The 20,612-nt window shown below is 41.1% G+C and overlaps 1 protein-coding gene across 9 annotated transcripts in view; it reads left to right on the forward strand.

Annotated features, from left to right (window-relative positions):
* The window catches only part of USP9X (ubiquitin specific peptidase 9 X-linked), a 71,868-nt gene that overhangs the window by 6,768 nt on the left and 44,488 nt on the right, over positions 1-20,612 (forward strand). For all 9 annotated transcript variants that reach the window (XM_084870085.1, XM_084870083.1, XM_084870084.1 and 6 more), the window contains 7 exons: positions 11,113-11,366; positions 14,577-14,722; positions 15,665-15,744; positions 16,923-17,035; positions 17,903-18,121; positions 20,028-20,143; positions 20,345-20,596. In XM_084870085.1, coding sequence (XP_084726211.1) covers positions 11,271-11,366; positions 14,577-14,722; positions 15,665-15,744; positions 16,923-17,035; positions 17,903-18,121; positions 20,028-20,143; positions 20,345-20,596 — 1,022 coding nt within the window. In that variant the 5' untranslated portion in view covers positions 11,113-11,270. The remainder of the gene's footprint in view (positions 1-11,112; positions 11,367-14,576; positions 14,723-15,664; positions 15,745-16,922; positions 17,036-17,902; positions 18,122-20,027; positions 20,144-20,344; positions 20,597-20,612) is intronic.

A 20,612-nucleotide genomic window follows, 5' to 3' on the forward strand; every position in this document is an offset into this window, starting at 1 on the left:
GCTGTCCTCCGAATTCTTTTAGGTTGGTGGCCCCCATGTGGTCAGACTCAAGATCCTAGGGCCACTGATACATCCCTAGAACCTGGAAAGTTCCTGGAACATGAGGCAGTCAATAATGTTTTGTTGGATGAATAGTCCACCATATTCTTGGTCTGATTTCTCTCCTCACCCCCACCCCCATTCTCTTTATTGCTTGGAGTTAAACTTGACCTAATCGTACTTTTATGACGAGCAGCTCTGAAAGGAGTCTCAGCTCTAGTCAAACTCTGGTTTTCAGATAAGGAACGTGGCTCAAAGAGGTAAAGTAACTGGACTGAGGTAGCATGCTGCTTCATGAAGCTGTTTTCCAGATGTAAGGAGTCACTTAATGAGGGGATTCTTGAAATCCCATTACCTTTGTAGTCACTCTCATAAAATTTACATTCAAGACTCTCCCTGGTTGATAATGGATCGTAAAGTCAGGGAGCCTGTCCTTTATCTTCGTGTGTTAGAGCACGTAGTATTATGTTGTTTACAATAACTGTTTGATTGCCGGAATGGCAGAATCCGGTAACCTAGAACTGCTTGTCCGAAACGGATGTGTCACCATATCATGGCCCCCTTTCGGTTATCCTTTCTGTGACTGATCGACCATGTAAGCGTGGGTCGTGTTAGACTCATGGACCAACCATCATCAAAGGAAGTCTTCCTGGGATGATTTTGAGTTGGTTTTGGGTCCCATCCTCAGGCTCAAAGCCAGTGTAGCTGGGAGAGAGAGAAAATTAAGAGGAGTAAAGGGAGTCCGACTTCGTTTCCTTTCCTATCCCATTTTGCCCATTTCCCTCCTATTGACTTTGGTGGTTCAGTTCCGGAGTTGGCAAACTTTCTATAAAGATCCAGACAGATCATAGTAAATATTTTGGGCTTTGCACTTAGAGTCTAAGAGAGCATTGTGGTGTTTGATACTAGGTTAAAGGAAAGCTAAATTGGAACGATGTAGTATCAAAATAGTTTATGGTTTTCATGTCCTCCTTCCCAGCTCTTTTTTGTTTTGTTTTATTACTAATTAAAGAGCGGAAGGGAGAGGGACTGAGAGAGAGAAACATCAATGATAGAGAATCATGGATCGGCTGCCTCCTGCACACCCCATACTGGGGAATCGAGCCTGCAACCTGGGCATGTGCCCTTGACTGGGAATCGAACCTGGGACCCCGTCAGTGTACAGGCAGACTGAGCCACACCTACTCTACCACTGAGCCACACCAGCTAGGGCCCCAGCTTCTTTTAAAATACTGCCCCAAACTGTCAGCATGAAGTTGACTTGAATATAATTTTCCAACTTAATTTCCCACTGTTTTTGTCCCGTCCCCTGTCCTCCATTCACTTGGCTCCCAGTTCTCCATACACTCCCTATGCGTTTCGGTTTCTGCCCCTCTCAGTGTCCTTTAGAGCGGCCAGCGTTGTGCTCTGCTTCCTGTTTCTGTGCCTTTTCCCATGTTAAGTCAGGTCCCGCTTCTGCCTATTGGCTGATACAGGTGTTTGTCTTGCAAGGCGGTACTGCCTGCTTGAGAACAGCCCTGTTCCAGCAGCTTCCCATGTCTTATGTGCGAATTGGCAAGGTAGTTGCATTTTGCTCTTTTATAAAAATAATTGAAAATGCCCTAACGGGTTTGGCTCAGTGGATAGAGCGTCAGCCTGCGAACTGGAGGGTCCCGGGTTCGATTCTGGTCAAGGGCATGTGCCTTGGTTGCGGGCACATCCCCAGTGGGGAGTGTGCAGGAGGCAGCTGATCATTGTTTCTCTCTATCCCTCTCTCTTCCTCTCTGTAAAAAATCAATAAAATGTATTTAAAAAATTAATTGGAAAACGAAAGCGCGTCGCCTGGAGGATTCAGTGGTGGCCTTGGTGGCCTTGCCACAGGGACCTGATCGGGGTCTGAGCCTGTAACCTGGTGGATTAGGTTGTGCTCGCTGCTCCTATTGGTTGACTTTGTTCAAGGCTGAATGAAATCATGAGGATGAAGCAGGAAACTAAGTATGGCAAATGGGTAGTAAAGCTTATATAGAAGAGATGAGGCATAATTAGAGGTTTATACTACTTTGCTGTGCTCTGCCTTGAGAATTGGAAAAACCCCTAGAAACTCGTTTAATTAGTACGTATATATCTGTTTACCGTGTCCTTTAGAGAGAGTAATCAATTACTCAAAATCCTGAGTTCTTGACTTGGAGCTTGAGAGGGGTTGTGGGTCCAGACTGAGGGTTGGGGGAGGAACCTAATGTGCCTGATAGCAAGGCCACTGTCTGACTGTCAATGTTAGCTGTCTCAGGTGGCCTCTGCGTGAGGATGGCCTCGTTCTCCTCAGTGCATCATGGGAAGGAGAATCATGTCAGTGAAAGGAGGATCATGGAAAGATTCTCTGGCTTCCATTTTTGGTGTGTGTTTTTTTAAAACCACATTCATATTTTCAGTGGAAGAGCTTTAGTTTATGTGGGGTTGTATCCAATGATATTTACCACACTGGAAATTAAAACAGACATTTTAAAAATGTGTGTATGCACTCAACACAGAAATCATTGCACGTTAACATAAATAATGCTTTTCTGGAAAATAACTTTCCCCAAACAGGAATTAGTGAGAAGAGCGTTACTGTTTTACATGTTTGCAAATTTGCATATCTGGCTTAATAGAAGACAGCTGGATTCTCTATCGGCCTCTGCCTTCAATCTGTTGTCACATAATTACATGCTGCCTCGGGAAGAGCTCGGCTGTACACCTGAGGGAGAATGCCGGGAAATTGGCAAATTCCGCCTTATTATCATGAAAACCATTTTTCATGTCCTGAATCTCCTGAACAGGGGTCTGAGTGAGAGCCAGTGAGAACCAGTGCCTCAGGCTCCCAAGGAAACTTTGCATTCTCTTTTGAGTGGCTTATCTACTGTGAATTTTTACTTCTTAATAGAGATATAACTTGCAAACAGCATCTGCATGTTTTAAATGTGTGGTTTGATAACTTTAAAAAAAATATTTTTATTGATTTTTTACAAAGAGGAAGAGAGAGGGATAGGGAGCCAGAAACATCGATGAGAGAGAACCATCCATCAGCTGCCTCCTGCACCCCCCCCCACTGGGAATGTGCCCACAACCAAGGCACATGTCCCTGACCGGAATCGAACCTGGGACCCTTCAGTCTGCAGGCCAACGCTCTAGCCACTGAGCCAAACCGGTCTCTGCTTGATAACTTTTTACAAATGTCTGTAGAACTACCATTCAAATCAACATAGACAATTTTCAGCATCCCAGAAGGCTCTCTCATGCCTCCTCTCCCCACCCCAAAAAAGAAAACCACCCCACAATGTTCTGACCTGTCTTTCAGTGAGTTATGCCCCTTTAAGAACTTATTGTATATAAAAGGAAGGAGAGTATGTACCTTTGAGTCCAGCTTTTTTTACCTAACATATGCTTGATTAATTTTTTCTTTTTCATTACTGGTTAGTCATTGAATGAAATATGCCATGGTTTACGTCTCCATTTTATTGTTGCAGTGTTTTTATCAGTTTTAAAAAGTGTTACCATGGTTATTTTAGCCCATGTCTGTTGCTGGTGGTCTTTGCTACACACCCAGAGTGGGATTGCTGGGTATATATGTGTGTTTAGCTTTAGTAGGTGCCGCTGACCATATTTCCCAGGTCGCTAACTGGTTGTACCATTTAGAATCCCACCTGCAGTATCGCTCAGGTTTCTCTTATCATCACTTCCCATTGTTAGTCCTTTTCACTGGGGATTTAGGAATTTCTAATTGTGACTTAAATGTTTATTTGCCTGTAGGTGTTTATAATCTTTTGATATACTTATTGATCTTACTGATACTTAACTCTTGCTTAACTATAAAATTTTAAGTTTGACCAGCAGACAGCTTTAAGCCTTGTAGCTCAAAATCACTAGTTGAGGAAATTTTTTGAAAGAAGATATTTTTTTAAATGAACTTAATCACCCAGCCGATATGGCTCAGTGGATTGAGTGCCAGGGTTGTGGGCTCCATCCCCAGCAGGGGCAGTGCAGGAGGCAGCCAATCTATCTTTCCATCTCTTTCTCCCTCTCTCAAAATCAATAAAAAATAGTTGTCTTCCTTATGGTGATCAATTTCTTTTTTTAAAAAAACTTTACTCTATTTAGTAACAAGGGAGATTAAACATCCTGTTAATTAAAAAACTGCACGTTTGGCTTTAGAATATGTCTGGGAAATATTTTCTCTTGAGAGATTCAATACTTCAGACTAAAAAACAGCCTTCAGATATAAACCAGGAAGACAAGAAATAACAAGTGTCAGCAAGGATTCAGATAAAAAGGATCCCTTGTTGGTGGAAATGTAAATTGGTGCAGCCACTATGGGAAACAGCATGGAGATTTCTCAAAAAATTAAAAGTAGAACTACCATACGATTCAGTAATATCACTGCTGGGTATTTATTTGAAGAAAACGAAAACACTAACTCAAAAAGATATATGCAAATGTTCAACTAATGAACGCATAAAAACGTGTACCATACACTGAAATACTTAATGACAAGAAAAAGAAATGCAGCTTGGATGAACCTGACAGACGACGATGCTAAGTGAGAGACGCCAGGCACAAAGGGACCATATTAGGTGATGCCATTTATACGACATGTCCACAATAGACAAATCTCTAGAGAGAAAAAGTAGGTTACATTAGGACTGGAGTGAGGGAGGAGGGACTGGGGGTGATTGATGCTAATGGATATGGGGTTTCTCTTTGGGCCAATGAAAATGTTCTAAAATTGATTGTGGTGCTAATTGTACAACTCTGAATAAGCTAAAATCAAGTGAATTGTACACATTATGGGTGGTGTGTATGGCAAGTGAATTGTATCTCAAGGCTGTTATTTTTAAATGTATGAAACATATTTAGTATCCTGAAGATAATCTTCATTGACTAAAAGGAATTTCAGATTCTTTGGTTTTCTCTTCAAATTCTTTACATTTGTGATGTAATCTAACTGGAAATCAGGTAGAAGAGAGGACGGCTGGAAGCACATTGAAAATGGATTATTGATCATCTATCCGCCTTGCTGAAAACGCTGACTAAAGGAAATGAGGTCTTTGTTTGCAGTGTATTGGATCAGCATCTCATGATTGGATTGGTGACGTCTGTAAGTCAATTGTGATAAAGATTGGCGAGAACTATTAATAGGTAACTTCATTGTTATCCTGTCATCTTACAAGGAGGAAACTGATGAGTAAGCTTGTTTTCTGTGACATTTAGTATGTGATTGTGTCTGATATTTTAAGTCACCATTGCTCACTTACTAGGTGGCTTTGTTGTAGGGCCTGGGACATCACCTTTCAGAAGGGTTTGATGAATGAATGTTTAAATAAAAGGTATGTCTTCCTCTTGAAAAGCAATCCGGGTGTACGTGCACTGTACAGCTGGGTATTTTGAAGGATTGTAGTGTAGAAAGTTGTGCATATTAACTTTCTGGTCAGTGGGCACAACTGTAAACTAACAATAGGTAGGTATGAGTGATGAGGGAAGTAAACTTTGGTTCAAAGAAGGAAAGCTCTTCGGCTGATTTAGTGGGCTTCACAGTGCTGTAACCGAAAATGGTCAGGGGCAGATTGCATGTAGAAATTCCTACATGCGGAGCATTCAATTTCCAAGTTTTAATAGTCCGCACACCCATCTCCTTTTCCTTGCACGGTTTTAGCCTTCACAGTATCTCTTTGTTCTTCCTGTGCTCAAGTGTTTTCTTTTAAAAACTAGTCTGTTTTGTTTTCATTTTTACATTAAACATTACTACATGTGATTTGTCCTTGTGCCCTCGGAATGTACATGTTCTGCTGCTCTTCGGAAGGGTGTTCTAAGGGTGTTTGATATATAGTGTTAAAGTCTCATTTTTTAGTTTTTAATTGTGGTGTAATTGACAGCATTATTAGTTTCAGGTGTACAGTGTAATGATTTGATATTCGTATATATTGCGGAAGGATCAGCACAGTGAGTACAGTTAACATCCATTATCATACAGTGTTAAAAAAATTTTCTTGTGATGAGAACTTTCAAGATCCATTTTCCTAACTATCTTTTTTCCATGTTTTTATTTATTTTAGAGAGAAAGTGGTGGTGGGGTGATAGAGCTAGAGAAACATTGCTGGGTTGCCTCCTGTATGCACCACAACCAGGGATTGAACCAGCGACCTTAGACACTCAACCAACTGAGCCACATGGGTCAGGGCTTCCTGGCCAGCGATCAGGGCCTTCCAGCTGCCAGCTGGGGCCTTCCTTTGTTCCACGCATGTGCCCTGACTGGGAATCTAACAGTGCATGTCATCTCAGTCAGTGCATGTCATAGCGAGCAATCAAACTCCAGGTTGAACTCCTGGGGGGACACTTTGCATGTTAGCCTTTTATATATATAGTCATCAGGTTGTACATTACATCCTGTGACCAACTTATTTTATAACTGGAAATTGGTACCTTTTGACTACTACCTTTGCCCATTTTGTCCATAAGGCAATCAATCACCAGTCTTTTCTCTCCATACCATGAGCTTGGGGTTTTATGTTTTCGTTTTAGATTCCATATATAAGTGAGATCTTACAGTAGTTCTCTTTTGGTGGACTTATTTCACTTAATGCCTTCATGGTTCATCCATGTTGTTGCAAATGCAAGATTTTTCTTTTATTTTTTGCTGTTGAGTTGTATGCATTCTTTACAGATTTTGGCTATTAAGCCTCTTTCGCTTAGTTCTATCCATTTAAAAGTGGGACCTTATAGTCTTCAGTTATTGTTGAATTGTCTATGTCCCTCCTTTCTCTTCTCTACCCTTCATATGTTTTGAGGCTCTGTTATGTTGTGCCTATATATTGTACTTATGATTGTTAATGTCTCTTGATAAATGGGCCCTTTTTATGATTGTAGACTATTCCTCTTTTATCTTGAGCAGTCCTTTTGTCTACAATTTTATTTTCATAAATGTGCGGCCACTCTAGCTTTCTTATGGTTGCTGTTTTGCATGATGCTTATTTTGCAACCAATTTGTGTCCTTGGATCTAAAATCTGTCTCCTGTTGACATTGTGTGATTGAATGTTCCTTCTTCAATTCCAGCTTCTCTCTCCATTCTGATTGGACCCACTCACGTTTCATGTCATTGTTGACATAACAGTATTTCCCCCCTTATCCACAGGGGACACCCCCAGGTGCCTGCAACCACCAATTACATACCAAGCCCTATATGTGCTGTGTATCCCATTGGAGCCATTTGATTGGCATTTCCCGGAGGCTAGTGATTGTGTGCTTCCGGCCCATTTCTGTATCTTTGGAGAAATGCCTCTTCGGGTTCTTGGCCTATTTCTAAATTGGATTGTCTTTTTATTGGAGTTGTGAGCATTTTCTTACATTTCAGATGCAAGTTCCTTATTTAGATTCATGGTTTAGAATTTGTTTCTCCCATTCTGTGGGTGGTTTTTTCATGGCCTTGCCTTGGACTCGAGTCCAGTTTATAACAATATGATAAGAATGATGAGTCCTGTGCTAATGATAACATTATTGGTGTTGGAAAACGTGCTGGTTGAGTTGGAGAATCAGGCCTTGACGCGAGCAAAAGCTAGGTTTTAACATCGCTCTGGACTCCGCTGTGGAAAACCGTTTGCTGCTTTTTAAAGTCCACTATGTGAAAGCTCACCTCCTGTTGTGCAGTAGTTCTGGAACATTCTTGTATTTGCCACATCTCTCAGGAATATGGCTGTTGCGTTTTAGAAGTAAAGTCTGTGGTGCGTAGCCATTAGAGATGACTTAGAATTAACATGGGGACATCATAAAAAGTGAGAGCCCAGTTTTAGAAAAAGTGTTTCTTCCTGATTTTCCAGCATCACAGGTGCATGGCCTGGGCGTTAATAGTGGCTTTGTCTGTTGTGGACATTTCATATAAGTGGCATCACCTACTGCAGCCCCTTTTGTGACTGGCTCTTCCCCTCTGACTGCCTGGCTATCGCCCTAGTTTCTTTTCTCCTGAAATGGGGCGCTTGCAATAGAGCCCCACACAAATCAAACACTGCCGTTAGCTGCTCTAATGACCCTCAGTAAGAACAACGTGTGGAGAAGGATTGGCATTGGTGTTGGAAAAGTAAGTGATGGCTGACTGTGGATGCCCTTAAATGCAGTTCTGGCGGAACAGGTGGAACAGGTGGCGGGAGCTGTCTCAGAGGTTGCCCTGGCTGCTGTTCGCATTGGCCCTGGAGGGTGGGCGTGGGAGTGGGGCCCAAAACACTGATGCGGACTGGAAGGGTCTGCCTTTGTTGTTGTTTTCCCAACCCATGCCAGCCCCCACTTTAGTTTGAGCACTTGCTGTGTGCCAGTGAGTCCCTGGCATTCTGTTCAGCCCAGTTCTGGCCTGGTAGAACGTGGCGCTTGGCTGGGGGGGTGGGGGGAGCATCACGCAGATGCGATGAAACAAGAGAACCCCGGGTAGGAGTGGACACAGTGAAGTCCTCTCAACTACTCTCAGGAGGTTCTGGGACCTGAAGGAAACAGTGTAACTGAACCCACCTTACCATCCACTGGACTTGGCTGCTGCAGTGGGAGAGTTGGGGCTGAGCTGGTGCCAGGTAAACTGGGGTTTGACCAAGCTTCAGGGTTCTGGGGAGAGGTTCTAGCCTCTAAGGCCCATTTGAGCAGAGAGAATAGTAACTGGGCAGGGAAGGAGCCTTCTTTGTCCTGGGGGTCTCTGGTGTTAAGGACTTCCCATTGAAAGCTGCCAGAGAAAGCCAGTTTTCAGCAAAGTGTGACATAGCCAGTAAGTGGCTTCCTTATTTCAAATACATAATGCCAGCCTGGCGTCTCAGTCAGTTGGAACATGGTTAGGAGGTTGTGAGTTGAGTCCTGGTCAGGAGGCAGCTGGTGGATGTTTTGCCCCTCCCTCCTCCTCCCTCTCCCTCCCTAAGAGAACAAACATGGTGGCAATCTTGATCCAGGTGAGGGTGTTTTTCCCATGGTAGGGGAGGGGGATGTGGAGGTGCTAAGTTTGAATATGAAAAGATGCCATGTGGGTTAAATGGCATTGATTAAGAAATGTAACAGTATTATTCTTGCATAACTTAGTTGTACCATATCTTTGGTAAAAAATGTTTGGGTCCAGAAATTACTTTAATGGGTTCAGTGGGCTTTTTGTTTTGTTTTGTGTTAGTCTCCTCAGATGATTTTACAGGTTTGACAAATTTCTTACTCTTAAGTCTCCCAAGCTAGCATCCGGAGGGAAAAGGGGTGGTGGCAGCCAGTGTGGTCAGGGCACTGGTGATCCAGGGTCAGACCTTAGTCCCCTCCCCCAGATGTCCATGCCCACAAAGCTTTGTGTGGGGTTTTATGGGAGTGAGCCTTCAAACCGTCCAGCCTTCAGTTAAGACAACTGGCAGCTCACAGCGTTGGTAGCTTAGACACAGCAGTAGATGAGGGAATGGCAGGAGTGAAGGGGGAGATAGGCAGGCTTTTTAAGGTTTTTGGAGAAGGGGGAGGGCAGAGCGTGTTTTTTTTGTTTGGGTTTTTTTTGTTTTTGTTTTTTCCCAGAAAGGAAGGGCTCCAGCATAGGTCTAGGCTACGGACAAAACATGCAGGAGAAGCCGAGGGGGTGCTCGGGGTATGCCCACTGGAGGTGGAGGGGTGGGGGAGCATACAGGGCCATTTTGAGTCCAGGTGGGGAAACAAGTGGAAGAGATTGGAGTAGAGAAGGATGGAGGTAAGCTGGTTAGCTGATGTTTGGAGTGGCAAGGAAAATGTTCAGATAAATTGCCAGCGGACCAAAATAGCTAAAGATAGGCGAGTTTCTTCAGGCTTTTAAGATCGTCTATTCACATAACTTCTGGTAATGTAGGGTGCGTAAAAATGGAAAACAAAAGTGAGAGCTTGCTCAATCATGTAATCTTTTGTTTTTCCACTTCACATATGACAGATTTTTCTGTCTGCCTTTAACCCATCAGTACTTAAGCTTTTTTCCTGTTGACAAGTGAAACAAAATCTCGTTAGAACCCCGTCTCTGGATTGAGTGATTGTGTTTGATTGTGATTGTGAGGTGTAAATGTTAGGCTGTTCTGGGGTAGGGGACGTGCTGGCCGCTTTACTCACAGCAGGATATACCTATAGCCAATCGGCTACAGTTCTCAGTCAATTGGCACATTAAAATCCATTTCTGGGTAGGTTTTTTGTTAGCTAACCCTCGCCTGAGGATATTTTTCCCATGGATTTTTATAGAGAGAGTGGGGGAGAGGAAGAGGAGAGAGCAAGAGAAACATCTATGCTATATGATAATCCATTCAACCTGGAGAGGGGCTTGGGTGTCAGCGCTCATTAAAGCCCCTCAGAGGATGTCCCTGTGCAGCTAAGGATGAGGCCCTGGGTCTAGAATTGGGGGCTGGTGGCCCAAAGTGGGGTGTCGTGGTCATTGGCAGTTGATCACTTGACAGATTCATCTGCATTGGAGTAATAGCATAGAGGTTGAACCTTGGAAGAAAAGGTCCCCAAAACTTTACAGTTTGTTCAAACCACTGGTAAGCTTGTTTGGAACCATTTGGTACCAGTGATGAGTGCTGGGTGTGCAGTGCTTCCTGAGAAGTCTTTCCAGTCAGGTTTTGTTCCCTTCGTTTGTCTTGAGCAGACACATTTGGCAGTGCGATTAAGGCAGTGGTCGGCAAACTCACTAGTCAGCAGAGCCAGGATATCAACAGGACATCGATTGAAATTTCTTTTAAGAACCAAATATTTTAAACCTAAACTTCTAACGCCACTTCTTCAAAATAGACTCACCCAGGCTGTGGTATTTTGTGGAAGAGCCACCCTCAAGGGGCCAAAGAGCTGCATGTGGCTCGCGAGCCGCAGTTTGCCAACCACTAGTTTAAGGCATTAGTGAATTGAAGACAGTTGCGTTTCCTTGATGTAACCGCTGATGCGCTGCCGCAGTTTATTGAGTTAGATATAGTGTTAATGAGACTTGAGCGTCTCACTTTGCACTCTCATCTCTGTAACTACCTTCTCCTGGCCGATTTCACTGGTGACTTAAGTGGGAGCGATTCCTTAATGCATGTTTGTTGTGTCTAAAACAGGTTCCTTTTTCTTCCTTCTACTTGTAGGTTATGCAATGGTCTGTGCAGGATGGCTTGTTCTTGAATTGGATCTTCCGAAGACTGACAGATGCTGGTACTTCATCTTCTATAAGTGGACTCTGATTTCTTTTCTCAAGACAACTACATAAGCAGACAAAATTGCAAAGATCTGCCCTGTGTCGAGTATGACAGCCACGACTCGTGGCTCTCCAGTAGGAGGGAATGACAACCAGGGCCAGGCTCCCGATGGCCAGGCTCAGCCCCCCCTCCAGCAGAATCAGGTAGGACTCTGAGGGGGCTCTGCAGAGTTCATTGATACGTCGTCTGTGGGATACTTAACGAATGGACCGTGTTCTGTGGAATTGGTGAAGCAACCATAAACCCTTTTTAGAGAAGTCCATGTTAGCTGTCGCACACAGGAACCAGAAAGCTCGCGTGTTGGAGATGGTGACACGAGTCTGTAGTCCTTCTTTTTCTGGTGTCTTACCCTGTGGGTCAGTCAGATAAAGTATATAAAGCCCTGGGTCAATGCTGGAGGAAAGCAGCAGGCCAGGCAGCATAGCCCATGGTTAAGAGCATGGGCTCGGCTCCTGCTGCTGGTGTTCTGCTGTTAGCTGTGCACCATTCCAGCTTTATGGCCCTGGGTTACTGCTGTCAGAGAGTAGGCATTCTCTAGTACAAGTGTAATCGAACAGAGCTGCGCAAAACCTGGCCGGTGTGGCTCAGTGGATAGAGCTTCGGCCTGTAGACTTGAAGGGTCCCAGGTTTTATTCCTGTCAAGGGCACGGACCTCGGTGGCAGGCTCCTCCCCAGTGTGGGGTGTGCAGGAGGCAGCTGATCCTGATTCTCATCATTGATGTTTCTAGATATCTGAAATCAATAAAAGTACATTTTAAAAAAAGAAGGGAAGGCCCTCGCCAGTTTGGCTCAGTGAATAGAGCATCGGCCTGTGGACTGAAGGGTCCCAAGGTTCAATTCCAGTCAAGGGCACATGCCCGGGTTGCGAGCTCAATCCTCAGTAGAAGGCATACAGGAGGCAGCCAATCCATGATTCTCTCTCATTGATGTTTCTTTCTCTGAAATCAAAAATATTTTTTGAAAAGAAAGAAGGAAAAGAGCTGCACGTGCATTTTCCTCTCTCCCTTTCTTCCTCTCCCCCTGCCATTTTAGAGAAGTGAGCAGGTCATGTTTTAATATTTTCCCAAATAAATGTGTCACCTTTATTTCTCTTTCCAGTCCCCTCTTTTAAGACATAAAAGTACTGAAGTACATGGTCACAGGTGTTGACAGAGTTAAGTCGCCTGTGTCATGAATTTGTTAGCCAGTATTCAGGTTTCTTTAAACATAGTCTAAGGTTGGGTGCCAAAGAGTTCTATTTTTAAACCGGGAGCTAGTAGTAAGTTCGAGTATCTTTTGCTACCTTTTGTCCCAAGTTTTATACCTGTGTTGTGCATGGATTCCTAATGTCTTTTGCAGTGTTTATGGCTTGTGTGGCTTTAAACAAAATTAAACCTCTATTCTAACCTTATTTTTATTTACTTAAGGTTTCCTTTTTTTTTTTTTAATTGATTTCAGAGAGGGAAAGAGAGACATCAGTGATGAGAGAGAATCATGGATTGGCTGCCTCCTGCACGCCCTCTACTGGGGATTGAGCCCGCAACCTAGGTATGTGCCCTTGATCGGAATTGAACCCTGGACTCTTTAGTCTGCAGGCCCTGTCCACTGAGCCAAACCACCTAGGGCTAAGGTGTTCTTAATAATTCTTAGAGCTCTTGGGTTTCAATTTATTGTCATGTGGTATTCCATTTAATATTATAATTCCACATTACGTTCTTTTCTAATCTTTGCAATTTGGAAAATGATGGTTTAAACAACAAAGGAACAAAATAAATTACATTCTTAACTATCTGTCAAGTCCCTTTCATTTTTCTTCTCTACTTCCAATGTTAGAATTTTAGTTTCAGTATTTCACAAGATTTGACACTGTCGGACCAAGAAGAAGGAACTATAGCATTAATCACTCCCCAGCTTTGAGTTTTCTTTTGGGATGTGCTTTTTACGTTTTGGCATTAAAAGAATTGCTAAAATCCATCAGGTGTTTTTCACTTCACTTTTTTTAAAGGGAGTTCCCTCCGGGGGAATTCTGGGCTCCGGTGTGGAGTAGCTCTTGGTGGCACATGAAATAGCCTTGGCAAAGGCACTGGCTCAACAAGCTTGGGTGCTGCTGCTGGGCCGGTGCGCTTTTCCGGGATGGAATTGGGCAATGGCACACGTAGCAGCACTGAGAAATCGTCTCTGCTATTGCAGTAATTCTCCGCCCAGGATCCCAGCCTGAGCAAAGATTGATGTATAAGAAGATTCATTGCAGCTCTGTTTATCTGAGCAATAAAAATTGCAAAATATTAAATAACCTTTTACTTGTTTAATTCATTTAATGCTATATGGCATTAAACTTTTTATAAGAGATTCTTAATGATGTGTAGGAAAAGACAAATGTCAAATGGAAAGACACAGGCTTAAACAGGTATCCTAATGTTACTGAAATTTATACATTTGTAAGCGGGGGTTTTTTTGCTCATAGAACAAAAGATTGGAAGGAAATCATTTTAAATGTTGGTGCTTATCTGTTCTATTACAGGTATTTTAATTGTTATTTTTGTCTATGATTTCTAAGAGCATGTATATAGGGATGGGCAAAGGTAGGTTTACAGTTGTGAGTATGTGAAAGTTTATTTATAATATATATACTAGGCAAGAGGAAAGAGGCTTTAAAGAAATACTAAACCAGCTTTCCTGAGACTTTAAGGTCCTAAAAGTTTATTAGGTTGTGAAAGTATACACAGCTGAAGTAGGGTGAAGAGAAAGATGAGCTAAAAAGGAAGAATAAATGAATAAAATTAGCTACATCAGGTGAAAATGATGTGATTTATTTAGAAACCATAATCATGAAGTTTTAATAGTTTTTGGATAATGATCTTGAGACTAGGGAAAGTATGGAATAAAATATATTTTTTCTCTCCAAATTAAAAAATAAGATGTCAGAACTTTTAAATCTGTAAAATGCGACTTTTTTATTTGTGTAATAAAGTATGTCGTGGTGGGAAGTGTAAACGGAACAGCAGTATACATTGTGATTAAGAATACAAATTGCAGAATTAGATCTGGGTTCAAATCCTGACCAGAGTTGGTGCTTTGTAACCTTGGGCTAATTAATGATTGTCTGAGGGTGTTTTTCCATCTATGAAATGGCAGACTGCTTCCTTTGGCTGTTGAGAATTAAATGAAATAATAATTATTATAATTATTATTATTGTTTTTCCACAGAGAGGGATAGAGAGTGAAATTATTTTGAAGCATAGTGGCACGGAGACTGCCTTAAACCTAAGCTTACAATACTTACGTTGTTTCCCCCTAGCTGGTGTTGGTGTTTGAAGTATTAGACGTGGCACATACATTGTACTAAGCTCAATCTGGGATTGTTAATTTTCCAGACGTCATCGCCTGATTCTTCCAATGAAAACTCCCCGGCAACTCCCCCAGATGAGCAAGGTCAGGGCGATGCTCCCCCCCAGCTGGAAGAGGAGGAGCCTGCGTTTCCGCACACCGACCTGGCCAAGCTGGATGACATGATCAATAGGTGAGCTGGTTTGGCTTTGAGTGGGTGTGACACAGGCAGAGCACCCAGGCCTCGGCATAGTGATGGTAGCGGAGAAGAAGAGAAAGAGTGGACAGGATGCCACAGTAACCACACGGCCTCCTTAATAGCCTGACATTGGCAAGTAAGTCATTGTCAAGTACTTAGAACCTGTGGTTCTTAATGGATTTTAAAAATGAAAGGGCGCTGTGCCAATCGTTTTCAGATTGATCGCAACCAGAGCCAGTAGGCTTCTGAGGTAGAGCTGTACGCGTGATGGCCCTTTTTGAGATTTTATGAAGATTTCTTTCCTTACTGGTATGTTGGTTGCTAGGTGACTTGAATGATTTTTGCATGGCCCTGAGGTAAACCAGGCCATAAAGAGATCTAGCTGGTCTGGCGCCAGAGAATCCAGCACAAGAATGCTGCCTGCCTCCTGGTTTGGGGGAGGAGCGGGTGGGGTACTGGAAGCATGTAGTAAATTTGGAGACTTCCTTCTCAGCCTTCAGGAAAAGGTGACAAAGTGATGAATCAAAGCAGAAATCAATCATTGCCTCCCATTTTTTTTTCTTCTTTGCAAGAAAATTGAAAACAACTAAGTAGTGATTCATCATAATGTCTCCTAATCTGAATCCTGAAAGAGCGCTTTCCCACAAACTCGAACAATAGCTTATCCATTTAGTTGACATTTGATTATTGCAGTAGGTTTATATTCTATTAGTAAAATAATTTTATTTCTCCTCGTGCTCATAGCTATATCTTTTGTTTGACAGTTCCTTAAAAGTGTTAGAAAACAAGTCTCTCAGTGCAGATATTCCGCCGACCTTATTTTAATGTTACTTGAATATTAGTATTTCCATGCTTACATATTATAAGTAGTAGCTCATTTATAGTGCCTCTTTTAGTGCACTAATAAACATCTTTTTATGTTTTTAAAACTCTTAGGCCTCGGTGGGTGGTTCCAGTTTTGCCGAAAGGGGAATTAGAAGTGCTTTTAGAAGCTGCTATTGATCTTAGTAAAAAAGGTGAGTTTCGGTGTTGGTATGCTTTCCACAGTATGTGCTGCTACACAGCCTCTCACTTCGTCGCTGCACACTTGAGTTTTCCTCTTTCACATCTAAAGGGGCTTCTTGCCATGGCTTCTGGTATATGCCCAGAGCAAGGGTTCGTGTCCTTCAGGGTGTTTGTAAATTCTGAAGTTAGACATAAAATCTGTGTATGTGCATATTTAAAGCAAGCTGCCTAACTTAAATTTGTTTTATTTAATACATAGAAAAAGTTTGATTTTTCTCTAAAAAACTTGAAAGATGAGGTCAGTTTTTTTTTTTTTTTTTTTTTTTCAATAAGCCTAGAAAAAGGAATCTGGTCTTTTTATTTCGTTATCTAGAAGTAAATACTTAATGTTGGAATTAATCTTTTTCCCCCAATAACTTTGGTCTACTAGGTGCAGTTGAATTCTCCTTAGCAAAGGATGACTGTTATAGTATTCTCTATTCACTTTTTTAGGAATTGGAAATTCAAATAAAGGGCAGTTACATTTTTTTAAATAAATATGTTTTTATTTATTTCAGAGAGGAAGGGAGGGGGAAAGAGAGAAACATCAATTGTGAGAGAGAATCATGGATCGGCTGCCTCCTGCCCGCTCCACACTAGGGATGGAGCCTGCCACCCGGGCATGTGCCCTGACCGGGAATCGAACTGTGATCTCCTGGTTCGGAGGGGTCAACCACTAAGCAACACTGTCCAATCAGGCAGTTATATTTCCTGAAATAGAGCTTTGGGATTGAAATAGGGTAACCATGAATATGTTCTAGTTGTCGGAAGATATAAATAATGTAATAATGATCAGATTACAATTATTTTCCACTGCTCAAGTATTTGATGTTCATTTACACAGTTTATTAATTCAGATTTATAGAGACTTCTGTCCTTAGTGTGGTTTAGGCACTGGACACGTATCTCCCCCACATCTGTATTTCTTCTCTGGAACTATCTTAGGGGAGGTTCATATTTGTTTTTAAGTACAGTACTGGTTTTAATTGTCATTTCTTTTATATAATTAAAATCCCAAAGCTCTAGTCGGGCTTTGTTAGCTGTCAGTGACTAGTTTATAATTGCTTATTACCTTTTATCGTATAATTGGACATCATAAGACAAGCAGAGCAATATCTTGTTTACATTAGTTTTTCCCCCTTTTTCTTAGGCCTTGATGTTAAAAGTGAAGCATGTCAGCGATTCTTTCGAGATGGGCTCACAATATCCTTCACTAAAATCCTTACAGACGAGGCAGTGAGTGGCTGGAAGTTTGAGATTCACGTGAGTCTTGCATTTGACTTTTAAAAATTCAGATTTACATAGTGATACTTGTATTTCTCATTCACACACAACACACACACACACACACACACACACACACATTTGGTTATATATATTTGATCCTTTGGTTGAATTAAAAAGGTTTGAAAATGCAAACCTTTGAGAATCCTTTTTATAAGTTATAATGTCTACTGAAGGAAGCATCGTCATTGAGAACGAGCATGAGACTGAGATTTAGGAAACTTTGGTTTAATCAGTGACCTTAGGGGAGTCACCACATTTCAACGATGCTCCCAATTGCGAGATGCTCTGCTGGTTCTTTATGTGCCACTCAGGGAGAAACATGCCCAGGTGGGGCTCTAGCAGCTGGGACACAAAGGGTTAATGCAGACATAGACTTGCCACACAGAGACAGCAAAGAAACCTACATGCCTCCACCTTAGCGCGTGGTAGAGGTGAAAACGGAAAATTTGAACCACAGGCCGGCATTCAAACATATTTGTAGTCTTGATTTCAAATTGTGGTTGTGGTACAAAAAAATCCTCTGATGGAGAATTGAAGGCATTCTCTATGGACACCCTCTGTCCAGCAGAGTGTGCCGTAACTACAGATGTTTGCTTTGGGGCTTAGCCAATCTACCCCACCTTGGATAATTGCTGTATTATTTCGATTTTAGAATTGCTGCCTCTAGTATATAAATTCCAAAGAGAAAACAGTGGTGATTTGCATCTACTTTATAATTTATATAGTACCTACAATATTAGTGAACTGTCCAAAGAGCATCACAACATACTTAATGAAGATCAGAAAGTATTTGGAATTGCAGTGTTTTGATCTTCTAAATCACCTTTCCCCCTTATATAACAGAGGTGTATTATCAATAACACTCATCGCCTGGTGGAACTGTGTGTGGCCAAGCTGTCCCAAGACTGGTTTCCACTTCTAGAACTTCTCTCCATGGCCTTAAATCCTCATTGCAAATTCCACATCTACAATGGTACCCGCCCGTGTGAATCCGTCTCCTCAAGTGTTCAGTTGCCTGACGACGAACTCTTTGCCCGTTCTCCAGACCCTCGCTCACCAAAAGTGCGTTGGTTTGTCATTTTCTCAGTTCAGTGTTAAGTTGCTTTGCTGTGCATAGACCTTGAAGTGATCGGACCTCCCAGCAGCATGGGGAGGAATGATTTAATATGCTCTTTAAGAGGTCTGCGTTATTTTGTATTTGGGGTTTCTTTTCCCACTTTATTGGGGTGTAATTGACAAAGTAGTTTTGGACTGGATTTTTGTAAGCTTTCCCTGTGTAGTTAGTCCCCATTGTTCTGCCCAGCCTTTTGGGAAATTGTGCTGATTTGGGTTAAAAGTCAAGTTACAGAAATGATAAATGAAAGGAAAAAGAGTAAAACATCAGTATCTGTGAAATAGTATACATAAATGCAATTATGTAAAAGTTCTCCAATGTAAAATTTTTATATCAGCATAAACAACGGTGTATACTTTAAGATATATCCCTAACTATATCATTCTTATGTAAATATTATATAACAATATAGTTTTAATTTTTAGACGTTGAGGAGACATTTTTAATATTGTAGGCCTTATAAATGGAAAAAGCCAGCCAGGAAAATGTGAATTTATGTATGTAAGGGTGGGTTTGTTCTGTTAAAAGTGAAAATGATCACAATGTGCTAAATTTGGAGCTGAGGTTTTCTGATATTTCCCAAGGCTCATATTATCACTACTTCTGGCTTATTTGTGCTTGAGCAAACCAAATTAATTTTGAAATGGTGGCAATCTCCAAAATATACCTGGATTCCTTTCTTTATTTTAGTTTATTTTTTCCTGTGTAGGTCAATAATGATCAGTAAGAAACAGGGAACAACTTAATTTAAGGTGGATTCTAGTGGGAGATATTTTATCTTTCAAGCCTAGCTCTTGAGTGTTAATAATTACTGAGTATTCCTAATTGCGTGAACATGCAACATACATTGCAGCTGGAAACATACGGGGAGATTATATCAGCCTAATGGTTGCATTCCGATAACTGGAGAGGTAAAAATACATCCTATCAATGTGTGCTTTCTTAGGGTGCTGGATGCCAAGAGAGACCTAATGAATTAATTGTTTTGAATTAGCTTATAATACCAAATAAAAAGGTAGGAAGTAATGAATTTATAGAAATATGATGGTTGATTTATTAGAGAATTTAGTTAATTTAGATTCTCATAAGACACATCAGAACTACCCTGAACTCCAGCATATTGTCTCTTTAAATCAGTTACCTTTTACTTAGCATTTTTCATTTTTGCTAGACATGTCTTTTGGTTTTTCGATAGTGATAGTAATTATTTTCCTTAAGGCTTTAGTAATTATTTTCCTTAAGGCTTAGTGGAGAAACTGGCTCTTGTTCGCCTCAACGGCTTCTAAAATGGCCTTTTAGAAGAAGGCATGTTATAACAGGTTATGTGTACATACATGTTTAGATACATTTGATTCTTATCTCTCTCTAACATTTTAATTCATTTTAAGTTTTTACATGTAAGCACGCTTTTAGCTACATCCCCGTTGGCATTTTACTTTGAGTCACTGCTATTTTTTGGGAAGTGGTTGAAAGACAACCTATACTATAGCATCATGCTGCCATGAGTCAGCAAAAGCACCAGCCTGCATGTGCTAGGCAGGAGAATCAGATGTAATATCAGCGGTTGGTTACCTGTAACAAAAAGTGAATTCAAACATCTTAATTACTGAATATATTCTGTGTGTGTGTTTAAAGAATATCTTATCCTCGGATTTTTTAAAATATGTTTTCAGATGATAAAATGGTATCTGTTACTGTGAGTATGTGCAGTATTTTGTTCTGTTGGGTTTTTTAAGATGGTTTTACCTAATAATTTTATTAATTTCTTATTTCTAGAATGTTTCAGTCAAGAAATGACTTCAGCTAGTACCTTTAAACGCAGGAAGTTAACTCTCTTCATTAACTGTATTGCAGGGTTGGCTAGTGGATCTCCTCAACAAATTCGGCACTTTAAATGGGTTCCAGATTTTGCATGATCGTTTTATTAGTGGATCAGCATTAAATGTTCAAATAATTGCAGCTCTTATTAAGTAAGTTATGTTTTAAAATAAATCTTCAGTGCATTCTAGAAATTGCTAGATGACAAATTGAGTTTCTCTTTTCAAGTATGGCTTCTTCTTTAACTGATAACTTGGATTTTTTAAGTTAATATAAATAGTTGAGTTCAGTCCTAGTGGATTGTAAGAAGTCATGTATTACAAGAGTAATCCTTATTGCCTTTCTTATTTCAGACCGTTTGGACAAAGCTACGAATTTCTCACTCTCCACACGGTGAAAAAGTACTTTCTTCCCATCATAGAAATGGTTCCACAGTTTTTAGAAAACTTAACTGACGAAGAGCTGAAAAAAGAAGCAAAGAATGAAGCCAAAAATGATGCCCTTTCAATGATTATTAAATCTTTGAAGAATTTAGCGTCAAGGGTTCCAGGACAAGAAGAAACTGTAAAAAATTTAGAAATATTTAGGTTAAAAATGATACTTAGGTAAGATATTTACCTC

Source organism: Pipistrellus hanaki (genome assembly GCF_964339955.1).
Source record: "Pipistrellus hanaki genome assembly, chromosome: X".
NCBI classification, from domain to species: Eukaryota; Metazoa; Chordata; class Mammalia; order Chiroptera; family Vespertilionidae; genus Pipistrellus; species Pipistrellus hanaki.